Raw genomic sequence first — 19,139 nt, 5'->3', positions numbered from 1 at the left:
CCTAGGTCCGCACGAGCCGGGTTGGCCAGAGGCTGCTTCTCCTTCCCAGGACGCCGGCGCCACACCCGCCCCCCGACGCGTGCGGCGGGACAGACACCGAGACGGGAGTGCTGGGAACAGCCTTTACTGCCCACGCCCTACACGGCGAACATGCGCAGAGCCTCCTCCGCCGAGCGGCACTGGTTCAGCTGGATCTGCACCTCTACCGTCAGGGGCTCGGGGTGGTAATCGCCTTCGTAGATCGGAATCACGGCTTTCGGCTTTTCTGAGAAAATTAAAACGCGAGCATGAGCCCCGGGAAACGGATGGGCTGGCGTTCTCGGCCGCCCTGACCCATCCCAAATGCAAGCCCTGGACCCTGTCCCAGCGGGAGCACAGTTTCGGTCCTCGGGTGTTAACAGTAATAAGAAATAAAATTAAATTGTATTTAATTAGATCATTTAATAAATCGCAGCTGTTTGAGTTGCAAGACTGGCTGCTTTTTGAGACAGTGTCGTGCTCCGTCGCCCAGGCTGGAGGGCAGTGGCACGATCCCCGCTCACTGCAACCTCCGCCTCCCAGGTTCAAGCGATTCTCCTGCCTCAGCCTCCAAGTAGCTGGGATTACAGGCGCCTGTCACCACGACCGGCTATTTTTTGTAGTTTTAGTAGAGACGGGGGTTTCACCATGTTGGCCAGGCTGGTCTAAAACTCCTGACCTCAAGTGATCCGCCTGCCTTGGCCTCCCAACGTGCTAGGATCACAGGCGTACGCTACCGAGCCCAGCTGCAGATATTTTCTTAAAAATGAAGTAATTCTAGCACTTCAGGGGAAACAACTGAAAGCATTTCAATAAATGTATAACATTTGCCCTAAAAATGAGATAACATTGTATCTGCCACCATGAATTTACCAATTTTCCAATACTCAAAGACCTTTCTAATGACGTGGGTGGTGATAGTAAAGAACGTGATTTTTGGAAAATGTATAGTGACGGGTGTCAACAGTTGGAATATCTGCATAAGTCAGTTAACCTGTAGTTTACAAGTAACTCATGCATGTTACAAACTGTGCATGGTAAAATATCCATTCAAAATGCAAACTAGACTAATGAATTTTAATCTGATTATGAAAAATTCAATATAGATTGTTTTCACATTTTAACAACCTTTAAGAAATTACCACTTGTCAAATTTGATGTAATATTAAAGAAATTATATTATTGGAAGGTCTATTAAAATACTCCCTCTTTTCCAATTATGAGTCTGAGGTTGGATTTTCTTTATGCACTTCAATTACAGCAACATATTGCAAGCAGTTGACTGCAGAAGTAGCTATAAGAATCCAGCTGTCTTCAATTAAGCCAAACATTAAAGAGATTAAAAAAAAAAAACCCTTTTTAAGGCCATCTTAACCCACAGATAAGTATCACAAATCACATGTTCATATAGGCATGGGTTTTGAAGTCCAGTGGCGTATGCCCTCCAACGTTTACTTCTTCAGGCTGGCGTGAAATGGCGTGATCTCAGCTCACTGCCACCTCTGCCTTCCAGGTTCAAGTGACTCTCCTGCCTCAGTCTCCTGAGTAGCTGGGATCACAGGCACCCGCCACCACACCTGGCTAATTTTTGTGTTTTTAGTAGAGACGGGGTTTTGCCATGTTGGCTAGGCTGGTCTCGAACTCCTCACCTCAGGTGATCCGCACGCCAAAGTGCTGGGATTACAGGCGTGAGCCACCACGTCGGGCCGGTTTCCACTTTTCAGCTTCAGTATGGTGGGTTGCTCTGCTATGATCGGGCCTCATGCTTTTTGCAGCCACCTCCCGCGGCACTCCCTGTCTCCTTTCTCTCCCTCCCGGCTGGACGTTCTTTCTGAACCTCAAACCTGAGACGCACCCATTTCAGATGCTTCTCCAGCTCCCCACAGGACAAGTCCAGGCCCCTCTTACAGCAAATGAGGGCCGATGGCCTGAAGCTGGAGGCAGACACCTCGGAACCGGATCAGCCCCAGCTCCAAGCCCTTGCCCCGCTATGGCTCTACCACAGGTGCCTTCCCCACCTGCGTCACAACCCACACAGGCCCTGTGGTCTGAGGGCTGCAGAGAGGAAATAATAACACTGGATCTAAGGGGGGATGTGGCCTCTCCCCAGGCCAGAAGCTACCATTCCCCACCCTTCCGTTCCTTTGGCTCCCCCAGGGCTGGCCCTCGGCAGGTCCTCCTGACAATCCCTGCCTTTGGTCACCACCATCGGCACTCACCTTTTTTGGCAACTTTCTTAATCTTCTTTGAATCCTGAGAGAAAGAACCACAAAACGAGATGCTTACTGGAGAGGGGAGGTACTGGAGAAGGGGTGTCTCTGGGGCCCCACCTCCTCCAAGGCATCTGACAGGTCCAGGAAGGCGGGGGTCTCCTGGTGAGGGTGCCTGCCCCAGCCCATCCCAGAGGGGAAGGCTCCTGACTGGGCCAAAGTCCACGGAGGTGCCCTCTGTGCAGGCGGCAGCACCAGCAACCCGGCTGCGTGACCCAGGGAAAGGCCCTCCCCGCCACCTCCCCCACATCCGGTGACCTGGGCCCACAGCCCTTGCTTGCCCACAGGGTTCCCATGGGGAGGGCGAAGGCAGAGGTGGAGGATGTGGCTAGGGCCCGGCTGTACCCTGGCCAACGTCAGCCTGTCAGATGTCAAGGTGCGGACCACGCCGAAGTTGCACACGGTGGACACCAGGGGCTCCCCGGCAAGCAGGGGCTCCAGGATCACCAGGCCCCGGCCCAGCACCTGGAGGATGGGGGGGTCCTGCCGGAGCTCCTTGGGTGGCTCTTTCTTCTTCTTCGGCACCTTCCACTCCTGCGACAATGACCGACGGGAGGACAGGAGGGTGGGACAAGTTGAAGCAAGGGTGTTGCCAGGCTGCCCTCCCCGGCACCGGCACCAAGGCCCGGTACCTTGGCCGGCTCTTTCTCTCCTTTCCCCGTTCTGTCTTTCTCCTTCCCTTTCTTGTCTTTCTCCCCCTTTCCTTTCTTGGCAGACAGGGGACTGTCAACAGCAGGTAGCACCACAGGCCAGGAGAGAATCTAGGAGCAGGAGAGAATCCTCGAGTGAGCAGAGGCCCAGGCGGGCTGCCTGGGGTCACCTCTCCCTCACCCTTTCTGGAATGGCACTGAGCCCCATGGCGGGGCTCCCGTGGGGGATGGCCCGATGGGAACAGGAACAAGGGCAGAAGTGCAGCCTGTGGATGGCCGGGCGCTGCCTCCACCTGCGCACCTTCTCCTCCACGATGGTCACGGTGGTCCCCGCCAGCAGGAAGGCCTTCAGTGGCACCAGGTCCCTGAGAGAGTGCTGCATCTCGTAGCTGCAGGGGATGACCTCAGCCCAGGGCTTGTGGGTGGTGCTGAAGAGGACAGTCCTTGGGGAGAGAGGGATGAAGAGGTAGGTGCCGTCACCCAGGGGCTGTGGGCAGGGACCCGGGACAGGACTGTGAGGGGAAATCCGAGGAGACCATGAGCATCGAAGCCCACAAACAGCATGAGACGTGGGGCCCGGCTGCCACCAGGCAGGGCAAAGGGACCAGAAGGCCAGAAACGTGTGGACACAAAGGAGACCGCAAAAGAAAGGCGAGTGGAGCCCTTCAGAGGCAGGACCACCCTGAGCAACTGACAGAAACCAACCAAAACGCAGCAAGAGTTGTTCGTTAAAAGTTCAGCAAAGGGCTGAGCGTGGTGGCTCTGGCTTCTAATTCCAGCACTTTGGGAGGCCGAGACGGGAGGATCGCTTGAACCAAGGAGTTCGAGAGCAGCTTGGGCAACATATCGAGACCCCGTTTCTACAAAAAATACAAACATTAGCTGGGCGTGGTGGCACATGCCTGTAGTCCCAGCTACTTTGGGGGCTGAGGTAGGAGGATTGCTTGAGCCCAGGAAGTCAAGGCTGCAGTGAGCCGTGTTCATGCCACTGTACTCGATCCTGGGCGACAAAGTGAGAACCTCCTGCAGGAAAAAAAAAAAAAAGCAGAGGCCGGGCGGGGTGGCTCACGCCTGTAATCCCAGCACTTTGGGAGGCTGAGGCGGGCGGATCACGAGGTCAGGAGATCGAGACCATGCTGGCTAACACAGTGAAACCCCGTCTCTACTAAAAATACCAAAAAATTAGCCGGGCGTGGTGGCACGTGCCCGTGGTCCCAGCTACTCGGGAGGCTGAGGGAGGAGAATCGCTTGAACCTGGGAGGCGGAGGTTGCAGTGAGCTGAGATCACACCACTGCCCTCCAGCCTGGGCAACAAGAATGAAACCCCATCTCAAAAAAATAAAAAAAGGAATGAAGCACTGATACTTATTACACCACGGATGAACCTTGAAAACATGATGCTCAGTGAAAGAAGCCAGACACAAAAGGCTACATATTTTGTGATTCCATCCATATGCAAATCCACAGGGACAGAAAGTGCTTTAATGGTTGCCTTGGACTAGAGGGATAGGGGAATCAAAGGTGACGCCTAATGGCTACCTTTCTGGGGTGACGGAAACGTTCTGGAATTAGACCGTGGTAATGGCTGCAGAACTCTGTGAATATACTAAAAACCACCAACTCATAAGCTTTAAAATGAACGTTATGATATGCTAACTATATCTCGGCTGGGCGCAGTGGCTCATGCCTATAATCCCGGCATTCTGGGAGGCTGAGGCAGATGAATCACTTAAGGTCAGGAGTTCTGGTCTGGAACTCTCCTGGCCAACATGTTGAAACCCTGTCTCTACTAAAAATACAAAAATTAGCCGGGCGTGGTGGTGGGCGCCTGTAATTCCAGCTATTCAAGTGGCTGAGGCAGGAGAATCGCTTGAACCCGGGAGGCGGAGGTTGCAGTGAGAGATCGCACCACTGCACTCCAGCCTGGACGACAGAGTAAGACTCTGTCTCAAAAAAATAAAAAATTAAAAATTAAAAAAAGCAGCAGCAGCAGAAATGCAGTGAAATGGACACATAGAAAGAATCCAAGATACAATGTGAAAAATTTTACTTCTCACCAAGGGCAGTGGCTCACGCCTGTAATCCTAGCACTTTGGGAGGCAGAGGCAGGCGGATATCTTGAGGTCAGGAGTTCGAGACCAGTCTGACTAACATGGAGAAACCTCATCTCTACTAAAAATACAAAATTAGCCGGGCGTGGTGGCGCATGCCTGTAATCCCAGCTACTCGGCAGGCTGAGGCAGGAGAATCACTTGAACCCAGGAGGCGGAGGTTGCAATGAGCCGAGATTGCACCATTGCACTCCAGCCTGGTGGAAAGAGCGAAACTCCATCTCAAAAAAAAAAAAAGAAAAAGAAAAATTGTACTTCTCAGGTTAAAGAAATGTTAGACCCTCCTGAATAAAAAGTGACATGAAAAAAACCCCAAACCAGTGATAACATATGTACATGAATGATACAAATATATAAAGGTTAGCACTCAACAATCTACTGGAGAAGTGAGTAGAAGAGTTGAAAGTCTGTCTGCACACTGTCATCTTCTCCACTGCAGTCATCTTCCTCAAATGGAAACCTGATCTCATTACTCCTCTGCTTGAAAACTTCTTAATAGTTTCCCCTTAGAAGAAAGGGTCTTTTTCTCTCTGTCTCTCTCCAGCCCTATCTCTTGCCAATCCCTGCCTTCCTCCATAGTTAACCTTCTTTCTACCATTCCTCCTGTGAGAAAGTTTAAATGGTCCATTTTCAAGGCATGAAAAATCTAAGTACTGGCAGCCAGCCTTGAGGACGTGACAAACCTCACGACTCAGGCACCTAGAAAGTCACGCTTAGCGAACAGGATGTAGAGGAGGGGTCAGCCCATAAAAGGGGGCCAGGCGCGGTGGCTCACACCTGTAATCCCAGCACTTTGGGAGGCTAAGGTGGGTGGATCACCTGAGGTCAGAAGTTTGAGACCAGACTGGCCAACGTAGTGAAACTCTGTCTCTACTAAAAATACAAAAAAAAAAAAAAAAAAAAAATTTCCAGGGGTGGTGACGTGCATCTGTAATCCCAGCTACTTCAGAGGCTAAGGCAGGAGAATTGCTTGAACCCAGGAGGCAGAGGTTGCAGTGAGCCGAGATCACACCACTGCACTCCAGCCTGGGCGACAAGAGCAAAACTTAAGTGGGGAAGGGGACAGGGTATGACCTTATAAAGGGATAATGAAACCTAGGCGACAGCAGGAAGATTGTAACCCCATAGTACTCGACCAGTGAGGAACTGGGGGAGGGACTTGCCCACTAGGAGATAAATGACCTGTTGTGACTGCCCCAGTGTGCCTGCCTACCAGACACCTGATCTTCCAAAACTGCCATGAAAAGTCTCATTTCCACTGTTCTTCGTGTCTCTGAGTCTGTTCTTTGGGTTTGGATGGGTGAATGTGTTTCCCACACTTCTAAGTCTATGTGCTCATCCTAGGGGCAGAGATTTGTCCTGTACTTCCTCTGATGTACCACTTGTGACATTAACATATGTAATTACTGTTTGTTCATTTCCCTCATGAAAAGGTAAGTGCCCAAATAGAACAGAATTTTTTTTTTTTTTTTTTTTTTTTTGAGACAGAGTCTTGCTCTGTCTCTCAGGCTGGAGTGCACTGGCGCAATCTCGGCTCACTGCAATCTCCACCTTCCAGGTTCCAGCGATTCTTCTGCCTCAGCCTCCGGAGTAGCTGGGACTACAGGCATGTGCCACCATGCCCAGATAATTTTTTATATTTTTAGTAGATACAGGGTTTCACCATGTTGGCAAGACTGATCTCGAACTCCTGACCTCAAGTGATCCGCCTGCCTCGGCCTCCCAAAGTGCTGGGATTACAGGCATGAGCCGCTGTGCCCAGCCCTCTAGAACAGACCATTTTCTATCTGATTTGTTGTTTGTAATCCCGACAGCCAACATCACACCTGCACCTGGAAATGGTATGTGGATGACTGGCATTTGCTAATTGTTGAACTTGGGAAATTACATATGGCAAATAATTGTATGGAAAATATAAAGGCTGACAAGTAAACTAAGGAATATAACTTAAGATAATTTAAAATAAATCTATTAGACTGCAAAAATAAAATGTATGTTTAGAAAATCAATGTGGAAATTCTGTTTTAGGACATGGTAGACTAGACTAGACTGGACAAACTTTCCTGCTGAGAACAGTCATATCAGCTGGACACAATATTATCTGTTGAAGGTGCTGAAGAGCCAAGTCACTGAGAATTTTCAGGGCCAACATCAGGGCAAAGGGGAACAATCAAAGAGAATGAGCTTAGTGCCACATTAATGCTCAAGAGCCAAATCCAAAAGTGGTGGCTGAGAAGCCGAAGAGAACTTTAGGCAACCTCATGGGCACTAGGGGGGCAAAATTTTGTGTTCAAAGCCCTCCAAGGAGGTGGGCCCCTGGTAAACACTCCAGGTTTTCCTTGGGTTTTCTGAAGAGCTACTAGAAGAACACATAATAGAAGTGCTAGAAGGAGAGGAGATAGAAAAAGGAACAGAGAAAAATACTTGAAGGATAACAGCTGAAAACTTCCAAGATTTGATTTAAAACATTCATCTATATATTCAAGCTTGGCAAACTCCAAGCGGGATAAATGCAAACACATCCACACCCCGAGACATCATAGTAAAAATGCTGAAAGACAAAGTGAAAATCCTGAAAGCAGGAAGAGAAAAATGACTCATGACAGACAAAGGAATCCCAATAAGATGAACAGCTGACTTTTCATCAGAAACAATGGAGGCCAGTAGGCAGGCTGGCAACATATTCAAAGTTCTAGGGTAGGCCAGGCATGGTGGCTCACACCTGTAATCTCAGCACTTTGGGAGGCTGAGGCAGATGGACCACTTGAGCTCAGGAGTTCAAGACCAGCCTGGCCAACACTGTGAAACCTCGCCTCTACTAAAAATTACCTGGGCATGGTAGCGGGTGCCTGTAATCCCAGCTACTTGGGAGGCTGAGGCAGGAGAATCACTTGAACCCAGGAAGCAGAGGTTGCAGTGAGCCAAGATCCAGCCACTGCATTCCACCCTGGGCCACAGGGCAAGATTCCCTCTCAAAAAAAAAAAAACTGTTCTGGGGTAGCGGGGAAAAAAAAAAACACCAAAACTGTCAACCAACAATTCTATACCCAGCAAAACTATCTTTGAAAATTGCAGGTGAAATAAAGACATATCAAGAGGAAGAAAAAACTGACTTTGTTGCCAGTAGATTTGCCTTACCCGAAACATGAAAATAAGTTGAATACATGAATACATTAACTTCCTGGAGGAAGTTCTTCAGGCTGAAAGGAAGTAACACCAGAGGGTAATTCAAATTCACATAAAAAACAAAGAGCACCAATAAAGGTAATCATGTAGGCAAATACAAAAGACAGTATAGTCATATATTTCTTGTCCTTGATTCTAATTAGAATAAAATGCAATAGTATAAGACGTCTATAAAATTGTAGTTTGGGCTATAACATGTAGAAATGTAATATATTTGACCATAACAACATGAAGGAAATGGGGGTGAGAATGAAGCATACTGGAGTAAGAAAATGACACCAAGCCCAGGCATAGTGCCCCACATCTGTAATTGCAGCACTTTGGGAGGCCAAGGCAGTAGGACTGCTTGAGATCAGGAGTTCAAGACCAACCTGGTCAACATCATGAGACCCCACCACAAAAAACAAAGAGAGAAAGGAAGAAAGAGGGAGGGAATTAAACCAGAAAGTAAATCAATTGTTTTTATTTATTCTTTTTTTTTTTTTTTTTTTTTTTTGAGACAGAGCTTCTTTCTTATTGCCCAGGGTGGAGTGCAATGGTGTAATCTTGGCTCACTGCAACCTCTGCCTCCTGGGTTCAAGCAATTCTCCTGCCCCAGCCTCCCAAGTAGCTGGGATTACAGGTGCGCATCACCACTCCTGGTTAATTTTTTGTATTTAGTAGAGATGGTGTTTCACCGTGTTGGTCAGGCTGGTCTCGATCTCCTGAACTTAAGTGATCTGCCCGCCTCGGCCTCCCAAAGTGCTGGGATTACAGGTGTGAGCCACCGCGCCCGGCCAGCCTCAGGACTTTTAATGGAAGGTCGCAGTGTGGTCTAGGCTCGTGACCCTACTGCTCTGACCACTTGCCCTGGTTCAGATTTCCATCCTTACCCTGGGGACGGGCAGAGCCGGGGATCTATACGCAGCCGCAACTTGGCCAGCTCTTCTGCAGAGGCCCTCGGCGTCTGCAAGATGGTCGAAGGCCCCGAGATGACAGACAGCTCTGACTCTCCTGACTCCTCCACCTCAGACTCCAGAGACCCTTCGACCTCTTCAGTAACCTCTTCAACAATGTCTTCGATGACGTCTCCGACGACCTCTTCAGGAGATTCCTCAACTAATAATTCTGAGCTGGGAGAGGGCTTGACGATCTGCAGGAAGACACAGAAACTTGTCCAAGGCTGCCGTCTTCAGGACGTGCTCAGCTGATGCCAGGGGTGTCTGTAACACAGCTCCTGACATCTGGATGAGGTTCACACATGAGCAGACACACCACGCTAGGAGGCACGAAGGCTCTTAGAAACCCAGTTTTGTCTTTTCTGAAAGACCTACATTAAGAGTAAAAGCAAGAACCACTTCTATGTGGGAGGAGGAGACAGGTGTCATCATGCTTCTCCTAGTTGGATGATATCCTTGGGTTTTCTTCTGATGTGGAGGGAGATGGGAAGAGTTGTAGAAATTGCAGAATGGAGCTGGGCGCGGTGGCTCACGCCTGTAATCCCAGTAGTTTGGGAGGCCGAGGCAGGCAGATCATGATGTCAGGAGATCCAGACCATCCTGGCTAACATGGTGAAACCCCATCTCTACTAAAAATACAAAAAATGAGCCGGGTATAGTGGCGCAAGCCTGTAATCCCAGCTACTCAGGAGGCTGAGGCAGGAGAATCACTTGAACCCAGAGGCAGAGGTTGCAGTCAGCCGAGGTTGCGCCACTGCACTCCAGCCTGAGCGACAGAGCGAGACTTCGTCTCAAAACAAAACAAAACAAAAAAGATATTGCAGAATGGGGCTGGGAACAAGGGGCCAAGTTATGAAATGCTGGGCAGCTCTCTTGTTAGGCTCAGATTTTAAGGGGGCAAGGGGAGTGTGCATGGTTGAAAATTGCTCTAGCTGCAAGAAAGAGGCTGAGATGAAGCCAGGTCCCTGCATGAATCACTAAATTCCATATGAAGAATCCTTCTTGGCCAGCGCGGTGGCCCACACCTGTAATCCCAGCACTTTGGGAGGCCGAGGATCACTCGAGCTCAGGAGTTCCAGACCAGCCTGGTCAACAAGGTGAAACCTCATTTCTACTAAAAATACAAAAATTAGCTGGGCGTAGTGGTGGGCACCCGTAATTCCAGCTACTGGGGAGCTGAGGCAGGAGAATTGCTTGAACCCGGGAGGCAGAGGTTACAGTGAGCTGAGATCACGCCATTGCACTCCAGCCTGGGTGACAGAGCGAGACTCCGCCTCAATAAATAAATTAATTAATTAATTAAAAGGATTTTCCTGGGGCCCACGAAGCAGTTCAGCCTTCACAAGAGCCCCCCATACTCCCAGGGACAGCCCAGGGCACACCTCGGCCAGCACATCCGCGGACTCATTCGTTTCGCCCTCTTCGTCTTTCACAAAATCGTAGGTCACGTAATAGTTGTAAGTGATGAAAGGGCCTTCGGGTCCGGGTTCCGGGTCTAAGACAGAGGTGTCCAGGACTCCTCTGATGTTTCCGATGGTCACCACAAACTGCGCCTCCTGTGCCAAGAGATCTGCAGGGAGGAATGGGCAAGACAGGGGGCCCGTGGAATGGAAGTTGGCAGACAGAAAGCAAGAGGGCCGGGAAGGCTCGGGTCCCTGGATTCTCTCCAGCACTCAGGGCTGAGCTTTGGTGGGGCAGTCAGGTTCACGTCACAGCTCTGGCAAGCTGGCCTGGAGTGATCCTGGTGTCATTATACCCCTCTTCAGCCTTGTTTTCCTGATCTGTGTATGGGAGTGATAAGGGCTACTCTGCAGGTCACCTTAGCATTATCTAGCACGGCACAGTGACCTGGAGAAGCCTCCGGTGCACCTTGCGGCATGAACCACAAGGGGGTGACCTCAAGCCACCAGGGAGGTGAAGAAGCTGATTGAAATAACTGTCCCAGGTCCCTACAGGTTGTTTTTAGTTTTTATTTTTTTTAGAGACGGGGTCTCGCTCTGTCACCAGGCTAGAGCGCAGTGGTGAGATGATAGCTCACTGCAGCCTCCACTTCTTGGGCTCAAGTGATCCTCCTGCACCACCTTTTTTTTTTTTGTCTCACTCTGTCACCTAGACTGGAGTACACTGGCACGATCTCGGCTCACTGCAACCTTCACCTTCTGGGTTCAAGAGATTCTCGTGCCTCAGCCTCCTGAGTAGCTGGGATTACAGGCACTCGCCACCATGCCTGGCTAATTTTTGTATTTTTGGTAGAGATGAGGGTTTCACCATGTTGGCCAGGCTGGTCTCAAACTCCTGACCTCAAGCGATCTGCCTGCTTCAGCCTCCCAAAGTGCTGGGATTACAGGAGTGAGCCACCGCGCCCGGCCTCCCCTATCACTTCTGTCTCCAAATCCCAATCACGGGAATCAAAGCCTGGGGGAAAAGCTCTGACCCAGAAGAGAGGCTATACCTGAATAGGGTCTGGGTCAAATGGGGAGTTGCAGGACAGACGGGTGCATGGACCCAGGAGGGCGGGGCACAGCCAGGCGGAGGCTGGGGTGTCATGTGCCACCCCCTCCCGGCATGCCAGCACCCTCACCGCCATTGAGGCTGAGCCCCCGGAAGAGATGCTTCTCGTTGGGAGACACGGTGATGTCGTCCAGCACGCAGAGCTGGGCCAGGCTGTCGATGACGAGGCCGCGGTAGTAGGGCACCAAGGCCAGTGGGTTTCCCTGCAGCACCAGGAGTCGCAGGTGCCGGAGGGTCCTCAGGCTGGCGACCATGCTCTGCAGGTCTGTCAGGTCGTTGAAGCCCAGGTCCAGGGAGACGAGGTTGGGCCTGGAAGGTGAGCAGGACCGTCTGGGGGTCAAGAAGCCAGGTGAGCAGGGGGCAAGCAGCCCTGCGGCCAAAACGGATGGGGGGCCTGGGGCTAAGGATTCTGCCCATCCATGGCCTGCACCCCTGTCCTACCCTTGACCCAACTTAACCCCGGGTCGGGAACGAGTGCCTGGCTCTTCGTCTCCACTCTCTGTAGCACTGCCACCCTCACAGTTGGAGTCACAGAGACGCCCCCACCGACCTCCCTTCACGGGGCTCCTCTCTTCTTGGCCAAACCTCTCAGTAGCTTCCGTAGAGCCTCGCGCACTGCGTGCGTCTAGGAGGCTCTGCACAAATAGTACGGGCAGAATGGACGGCACAGCAGGGGACAGCCACCGTGGGGGAGTTGTGGACAGGGCAGGAGTGGACAGGGCAGGAGTGGGGTTGATGCTGGGGACTGGGAGGAGGGAGCCAGAGGCTGGAGGGCTGGGCGGTCTAGAAGCAGGAGATGGCGTCTCAAAGCCAGACTGGGGCGGGACCCCAGGAGGCAAGGGGGCTGGGAGGGGCCTGCAAAGAGCACGGGCCAACGCCTGTGACCAGACCAAGACACAGGGCAGGGTCAGGGTGACTTTCCTGCTGCCACAAACTAGAAAGCAAATTAATCTCAGCTCTGAGAACAGAAGAAAAACACAAGTGGCCACTGTCAGCACAGCGTCTCCCAATCCCAGCCTCACTCTTCCCCTAAGAGCAGAAGAGAAGGGGAGGAAGAGGAAACCAGGGTCAGAGGGGGCTTCCCTTCCCTGCTGCATCCGCCCGCTCCAGGCATGTAGAGGGTTGGACCCCCCAAGGGCATGCCCTCCAGGTTCCTCGGGGGAAGGAGAGAGGGGAGGTGGTTCTACCCCTTCCATCCTTGCTGGGCTGCTGAATTCCTGGGACTTCTCACAGCATATGCTTTGCAAAGCCTTCCTCTCCCAGCTTCCTTTGATGGCTTTTTCTGGGTGTTCTCTGGTCCCCTCCTACCCCTCAGGTCCAGGATGTTAAGTTTTCTATTGCTCACCCACCGAGGAGATCAAGTTGGATATCAACTGGGAGCTGAACCATCTGCAGGCTCCTAACGAGCCTGAACCTTCAATAGCGATGGGGCGGCTGGCGCTAGGGCTTGGTTCCAGGGTGGTGGTTCTCAGCTTGGGGGGATTTTGCTGCTCAGGGGACGTCAGGCTCAGACAAAAACTGTCTGGAGACATTTTTGTTTGTCACAACTAGCGGGGAGGAGCTCCTGGCATCTGTGGGTGCAGGCCAGGGATGCTGCTCAATATCCCACCATGCCCAGGACAGCCCCACAGCAAAGGGTGACGGGGTTCCGATGCCAACGAGCCCAAGGTGAGACACCCTCCTCTAAAATACGGCACCAGGCCAAGTGCAGTGGCTCACGCCTGTAATCCCAGCACTTTGGGAGGCCGAAGTAAGTGGATCACTTGAGGTCAGGAGTTCGAGACCATCCTGGCCAACATGGTGAAACCCCGTCTCTACTAAAAATACAAAAATTAGCGCGGTGTGGTGGTGGGTGCCTGTAATACCCGCTACTTGGGAGGCTGAGGCAGGAGAATTGCTTGAACCTGGGAGGTGGAGGTTGCAGTGAGCCGAGATCGCGCACAGCACTCTAGCCTGGGCAACAGAGTGAAACTCCATCTCAAAAAAAAAATTTAAATAAAAAAATTAAAATACAGCACCAAAGCAAAGGCTCTGACTCACACCCACCACCTCTTGTTCTCCTTCCCTGGGCTTTTTGTTTACAAAATCCCACTGAAGAGGGATTCAGAGAACTAAACCATAAGTCTGGATTTAGCAGCCAACTGGGAGTTACAAAAAAGACCAAAGCTGAGTTCTCAAGCCACCGCGGTTGAATCGCCCCAACCTGATACTTAATCCCTCCCTCTCGCTTTCCATCTGGGCTCCCGAGTTACCAGTGATTAGCGGTGACGTAGAGACTTTCCAAGGGGCCTAGAAGTTTGTTGTGGCCTAGCCCCAAGTGCTGCAGGCCGGCGGGTGGGCGGGCGCACAGACACTCCATGCTGCTCATCTCATTGCCGTAGAGCTCCAGCACCTGGGAGACCGCACGGACGGCCCGGGACCATGGGGCCCCAAGTCAGCGCTGAGGATCAGGCCTCACAAAGTAGTAAAGGAATCACAAACTACTCACACCTGGCCTCCCTGGCGCCACCCGGACTCCCTTTTAAAAACCCAGGAAGAAAAGATTCCTGCAGCAGGTCTTGGGAAGTTTCTTTTCCTTTTGTGAAAGACACTTCAACATCTGGAATGGGGGGTGATGTTGGATTGGCAGTGGGGGAGCTGCATAACATCTGGCACCTTCTCAACCCATAGGAATGCGTCTCTGGGAGGCCAAAAGGGCCCCTAGATGGATAAGGAACAAATCCAAAGCTAACCTTCCTTGCTTGTAGTTCTCATCCACGGCCTCACCCATTTTTTGTTGTTGTTGTTTGCTTGTTGGTTTGGGTTTTTTTAATTTTTATTTATTTATTGTTTATTTATTATTATTTTGAGGTGGAGTCTTGCTCTATCACCCAGGCTGCAGTGCAGTGGCACAAACTTGGCTCACTGCAACCTCCGCCTCCTGGGTTCAGGCGATTCTCCTGCCTCAGCCTCCCGACTAGCTGGTTATTACAGGTACCAGCCACCATGCCCAGCTAATTTTTGTATTTTTGTAGAGGGGATATTCCTATGTTGCCCAGGCTGGTTTCGAATTCCTGAGAACAGGCAATCTGCCCACCTCAGCCTCCCAAAGTGCTGGGATTACAGGCCTACTTCATTCCTTTCTATGAGTGAATAGCATTCTATTGAATGGATAGACCATTTTGAGATGGAGTCACTCTGTCACCCAGGCTGGAGTGCAGTGGCACAGTCTCGGCTCACTGCAACCCTTACCTCCTGGGTTCAAGCAATTCTCCTGTCTCAGCCTCCCAAGTAGCTGGGACTACAGGCGCATGCCACCACACCCGGCTAATTTTTGTATTTTTAGTAGAGATGGGGTTTCGCCATGTTGGCCAGACTGGTCTCAAACTCCTGACCTCAGGTGATCCACCTGCCTCGGCCTCCCAAAGTGCTGGGATTACAGGTGTGAGCCACCGTGCCTGGCCTGTCCACATTTTTTTGTTTATCCATTCATCTGTTTATAGACACTTGAGTTGTGTCCACCCTTCTGCTATTGTGAGTAACGCAGCTCTGAACTCTGGAGTACGAGAATCTGGCTAAGTCCCTGTCTTCAGTTCCTTCATGGATACACCTGGGAATGGAAGCACTGGGTCATACAGTTATTCTGTGTTGAACTTTTCCAGGAAAGTGACCTACATTTTAAAAGCCTGGAGCTGGGCCCTACACTCCACCCATGCTGGCCACACTGTGTGGGGCAGCGTAAGGCAAGGCCTCCAGGCAGCGGTGGCCCAAATACTCAACACAGACCGGGGCTCCTTCACCTTGAGTGTGGGGGGCAGATTGGTGGCATCCACCTCCTTGATTCGATTGGCGCTCAGTACCAACTCCTCCAGCTTTAGAAATTTCAGGAGGTCTTTATCCACCAGGGTGACCTGGAAGAGGGGAGAGGAAGCTGAGGGCTGTAGCAGGCGAGGGAGCACGGGCATAGAACCCATGTCCACATTAGGAAGACAGCGGCTCCTCCATCAGTTACCTCCCCTCCCTTCCCACCCCCTGCTCCCCTGGAAGCCGTTCTTGCACTGCATCATTCTTCCAGGATCCAAGAGCCTCTGCCAACCTCCATCCTTCCTCTGACCATAGGTGGTGCATGATTTCTAGGCCAATGACCTGTGTCCTTTGTTGGACCATAAGCCACCTGTGAGGGCAGGAACCTCTCTCCTTTCTGTCTACCCCAGAGCCACAGTGAACTCTGGGCACTGAAGTCAGTCTAGGTGTCCAGGAATCACCCAGAGCAGGGTCTGACCAGAAGCTGCAGTGACCCATCCATGACTCCTCAGTTCCTGTGGCCTCAAAGACATCGGGGCCCTTCCCAGCGGGGCCTCCCTTCTCCAGGGTCACCAACTGTGCCAGTCTGCCCAGGACACGAAACCTTCTGCACTGAAACTGAAAGTCCCTGGCAAACTGCTACCAGTCAGTCACCCTATTTGTCCCCTAGTGCCGTGTCACTTCCCAGTGGCTCTGGAAAAAGAAAGCCAAGGCTTGGGAAGGCTGAGACCAAGTTTCCAGGCAATTTTTGGGCTGGCTTGCTGGCTTTATTTGTTTATTGAGACAGAGTCTCACTCTTGCTTGCTTGCTTGCTTAATTGATTGAGACAGGGTCTCATTCTGTCACCCAGGCTGGAGTGCAGCGGTGTGATCACGATCACTGCAGCCTCTCCCTCCCCAGCTCAAGTGATTCTCCTGCCTCAGCCTCCGAGTAGCTGGAGCTACAGGCGTGCACCACCATACCTGGCTAAATTCAAAAATTTTATAGAGATGGGATCCCACTATGTTGTCCAGGCTGGGTCTCTAACACCTAGACTCACACGATCCTCCTGCCTCAGCCTCCCAAAGTGCTGAGATTACAAGCACCAGAGAGCCACCATGCTGAGCCTGGGCTCTGTTACTGATATAAACAAAGAATGCTTTTTGGTAACAAATTAAAATAATTAGAACTACACCAACCTGCCCCTACCCTGACCCGCATGGTTTAAAAGAAGTAAAACTAACACAGACCCTTCGAAAAACCTTTACTAGGACCCAGGAGGGTCCACTGCAGAACTCAGCTGTGGAAGCTGTGCCATGATGGCCTCCAGGGGTAAAGGAAGAAGAAACACAAGGCTGACCGAGTAGCCGACCCTGCCTGGCACACAAGCCAGGGAGATGAAGCAGATGGAGGGCAGGCTGGCCTTGGCTTCAGCCCCGAAAGCAGGATCCCTGACGCTCCGTGGGGAAGGGTGCCCTCCCCCCAACCTCCCTTAGGAGAGCGGCCACCCTAACATCACCCACCACGTGCCCAGCACTGACCTCCTTGTCTACCACCCGCAGGGACCGGAAGTAGGAGTAGAAGAAGGTGTCTGTGATCGTCAGCGGGTTCCGGATGGCCAGTTCTCTCAGGAAACTGTCTTCCGCATTCGAGTCGTTCAGCAGAGCCCAGGGGGAGTGGCGGCTGCAGACCAGGCCCAGCAGGGCCTCCACCGTCTCCTCCCCGGGGCTCACCAGGTCCTCCTCTCTGGGGACAAGCTCCCTCCATGTTCGCCAAGTTTGAGGAAGAAAGCGCGACTTATTCTGCAGTGGCAGAGGAGGGGTTTTCTCTAGGTGTGACACAGCCCCCTTAAGGACACCAAACTCTCAAAACAGATCATAAAACTGGACGATTAGGGATAGAGTTTAGAAATCTAGACAGTGGGCTGGGCGCGGTGGCTCATGCCTGTAATCCCAGCACTTTGGGAGGCTGAGGCAGACGGATCATGAGGTCAAGAGATCAAGACAATCCTGGCTAACACGGTAAAACCCCATCTCGACTAAAAATACAAAAAATTAGCCGTGCGTGGTGGCGCGCAACTGTAGTCTCAGCTACTAGGGAGGCTGAGGCAGGAGAATCGTTTGAACTCGGGAGGCAGAGGTTGCAGTGAGCCGAGATCACGCCACTGCACTCCAGGCTGGGTGACAGAGCGAGACTCGGTCTCAAAAAAAAAAATAAATAAAAATCTAGACAGTGAATAATCAATAATTTTGATGGATTATTAGCCATGGATATAACTACAGATGAGGTGAGATACAAAATAATTAAAAGGTGCCATTCCTTTTAAAAAGGCGGGCGGATCACTTGAGGTCAGGAGTTTGAGACCAGCCTGCGCAACATGGTGAAATCCTGTCTCTACTAAAAATACAATAATTAGCCGGGCATGGTGGCGGGTGCCTGTAATCCCCGCTACTTGGGAGGCGGAAGTTGCAGTAAGTCGACATCGCGTCACTATGCTCCAGCCTGGGCAGTAAGCCTTCCTGAGCCACACCTGGGCGCCCCTCGTGGTTGAAGCCACGGGAGGGAAGGGTCTAGGACTCTGGAGACAAGGAGGCGGGATGGGTGGTAACCCCTTCTCCTGGACTCAAGGTCGCAGGCTTCAGGCTGAGCCACCTCTCACACTGCTTCAGGCTCTCACTAAATGCTCGGAGGCTGGGAAAAGTTGTGGAACTCTTTGCCCAAAACAAAAGCTTTTCACCCCAAAAGAAGCCTGCCCACTGGAAATCTGGGGTGTTGGCGTCTTCAAGTCAGGGAGAGGCCCCGGCCCAGGTCAGCTGATGTGCTCAGGACGGGCCCGCTCTCCTCCCCGCGCAGTGCCCGCGACTCGGGCCCCAGCGTCACCCTCAAGCCCCACCCGCCCCCATGTCGGCGGCCCCCAAAACGCACAGATCCCAGGCCCCAGGGACCAGCCCGCTCCGCTCGCCCGGGCCCGTGCCTCCCTGCAGCCAGTCCAGGCCCCCAGAGTTCCGGCCCCGGCGCCCGCACCCAGCTGCCGGCACCGCACGGGAACTCGCGCAGACAGAGCTTCCGCAAGTGCTCGCGCACTGCCGCGCTCACGGTCCCGGTCCCGGGCGGCTGAGTGCCAGGCCCGGCCTCAGACTCGGACTCGGACTCGTACGACGCCTCCATGGCCCGGCCGCGTTGCCTGGCAACCATCAGGACGCGTGCGCGGGGGCCGGGGCCTCTCCAGGCGCGCTCACCTGCCCCGAGGAAGAAGTCCCCCATCCGAATCACAGACAGCCTGGCCCCAACCACCTGCGTTTTCTCTTCTGCCCTCATCATATAAAAATGGGATAACAGCTGGTGGTTCTAAGTGCGGCAGCTTCCGCAGGCAGTGAGCGCGGTAGCTGAGCTGTTTCTTGGCTCCTGTCAAGCACTCCCCACGGAAAGTCATCCCATACCCATCTGACAGATGGAAAAAGAAGAAGAGGGCCCAAGGTCAAACCTCTCGACTCCAACCAGCCAGTGGGTTCCAGGGTGGTCTCTCTAACTCTGGAGTCAGGGGTTTTATCACTGTCCACCCGTGTAACTGTTTAAGCACCCAGACCTCATTTTTAAAATTATTTATTTATTTTATTTTATTGAGACAGAGTCTCGCTTTGTCGCCCAGGCTGGAGTCCAGTGGCGAGATCTCAGCTCACCGCAATCTCCGTG

At 52.2% G+C, this 19,139-nt stretch overlaps 1 protein-coding gene across 3 annotated transcripts; it reads right to left on the bottom strand.

Annotated features, from left to right (window-relative positions):
• Positions 1 to 109: 109 nt before the first annotated feature.
• LRRC43 (leucine rich repeat containing 43) lies at positions 110 to 18,641 on the bottom strand. Of its 3 annotated transcripts, XM_054441834.1 has the most exons (13): positions 18,471 to 18,641; positions 16,988 to 17,248; positions 15,464 to 15,574; positions 13,937 to 14,076; positions 11,755 to 11,993; positions 10,556 to 10,743; positions 9,108 to 9,367; positions 3,240 to 3,381; positions 2,921 to 3,049; positions 2,634 to 2,822; positions 2,238 to 2,271; positions 1,668 to 1,762; positions 110 to 265 (listed from the first exon to the last, which is right to left on the bottom strand). In XM_054441834.1, the coding sequence occupies exons 1-13, from the start codon at positions 18,639 to 18,641 to the stop codon at positions 248 to 250; spliced, it is 1,977 nt and encodes a 658-aa protein (XP_054297809.1). In that variant the 3' UTR covers positions 110 to 247. The 3 variants fall into 3 exon arrangements, with proteins under 3 accessions (XP_054297809.1, XP_054297808.1, XP_054297810.1); XM_054441833.2 differs by lacking the exon at positions 1,668 to 1,762; XM_054441835.2 differs by lacking the exons at positions 1,668 to 1,762; positions 15,464 to 15,574; positions 16,988 to 17,248 and having other exon boundaries at positions 18,471 to 18,629.
• Positions 18,642 to 19,139: the final 498 nt, after the last annotated feature.

This window comes from Pongo pygmaeus, chromosome 10, assembly GCF_028885625.2.
Source record: "Pongo pygmaeus isolate AG05252 chromosome 10, NHGRI_mPonPyg2-v2.0_pri, whole genome shotgun sequence".
NCBI classification, from domain to species: domain Eukaryota; kingdom Metazoa; phylum Chordata; class Mammalia; order Primates; family Hominidae; genus Pongo; species Pongo pygmaeus.
The sequence above is the reverse complement of the archived record's forward strand: the minus strand, read 5'-3'. Positions and strand labels throughout refer to the sequence as shown.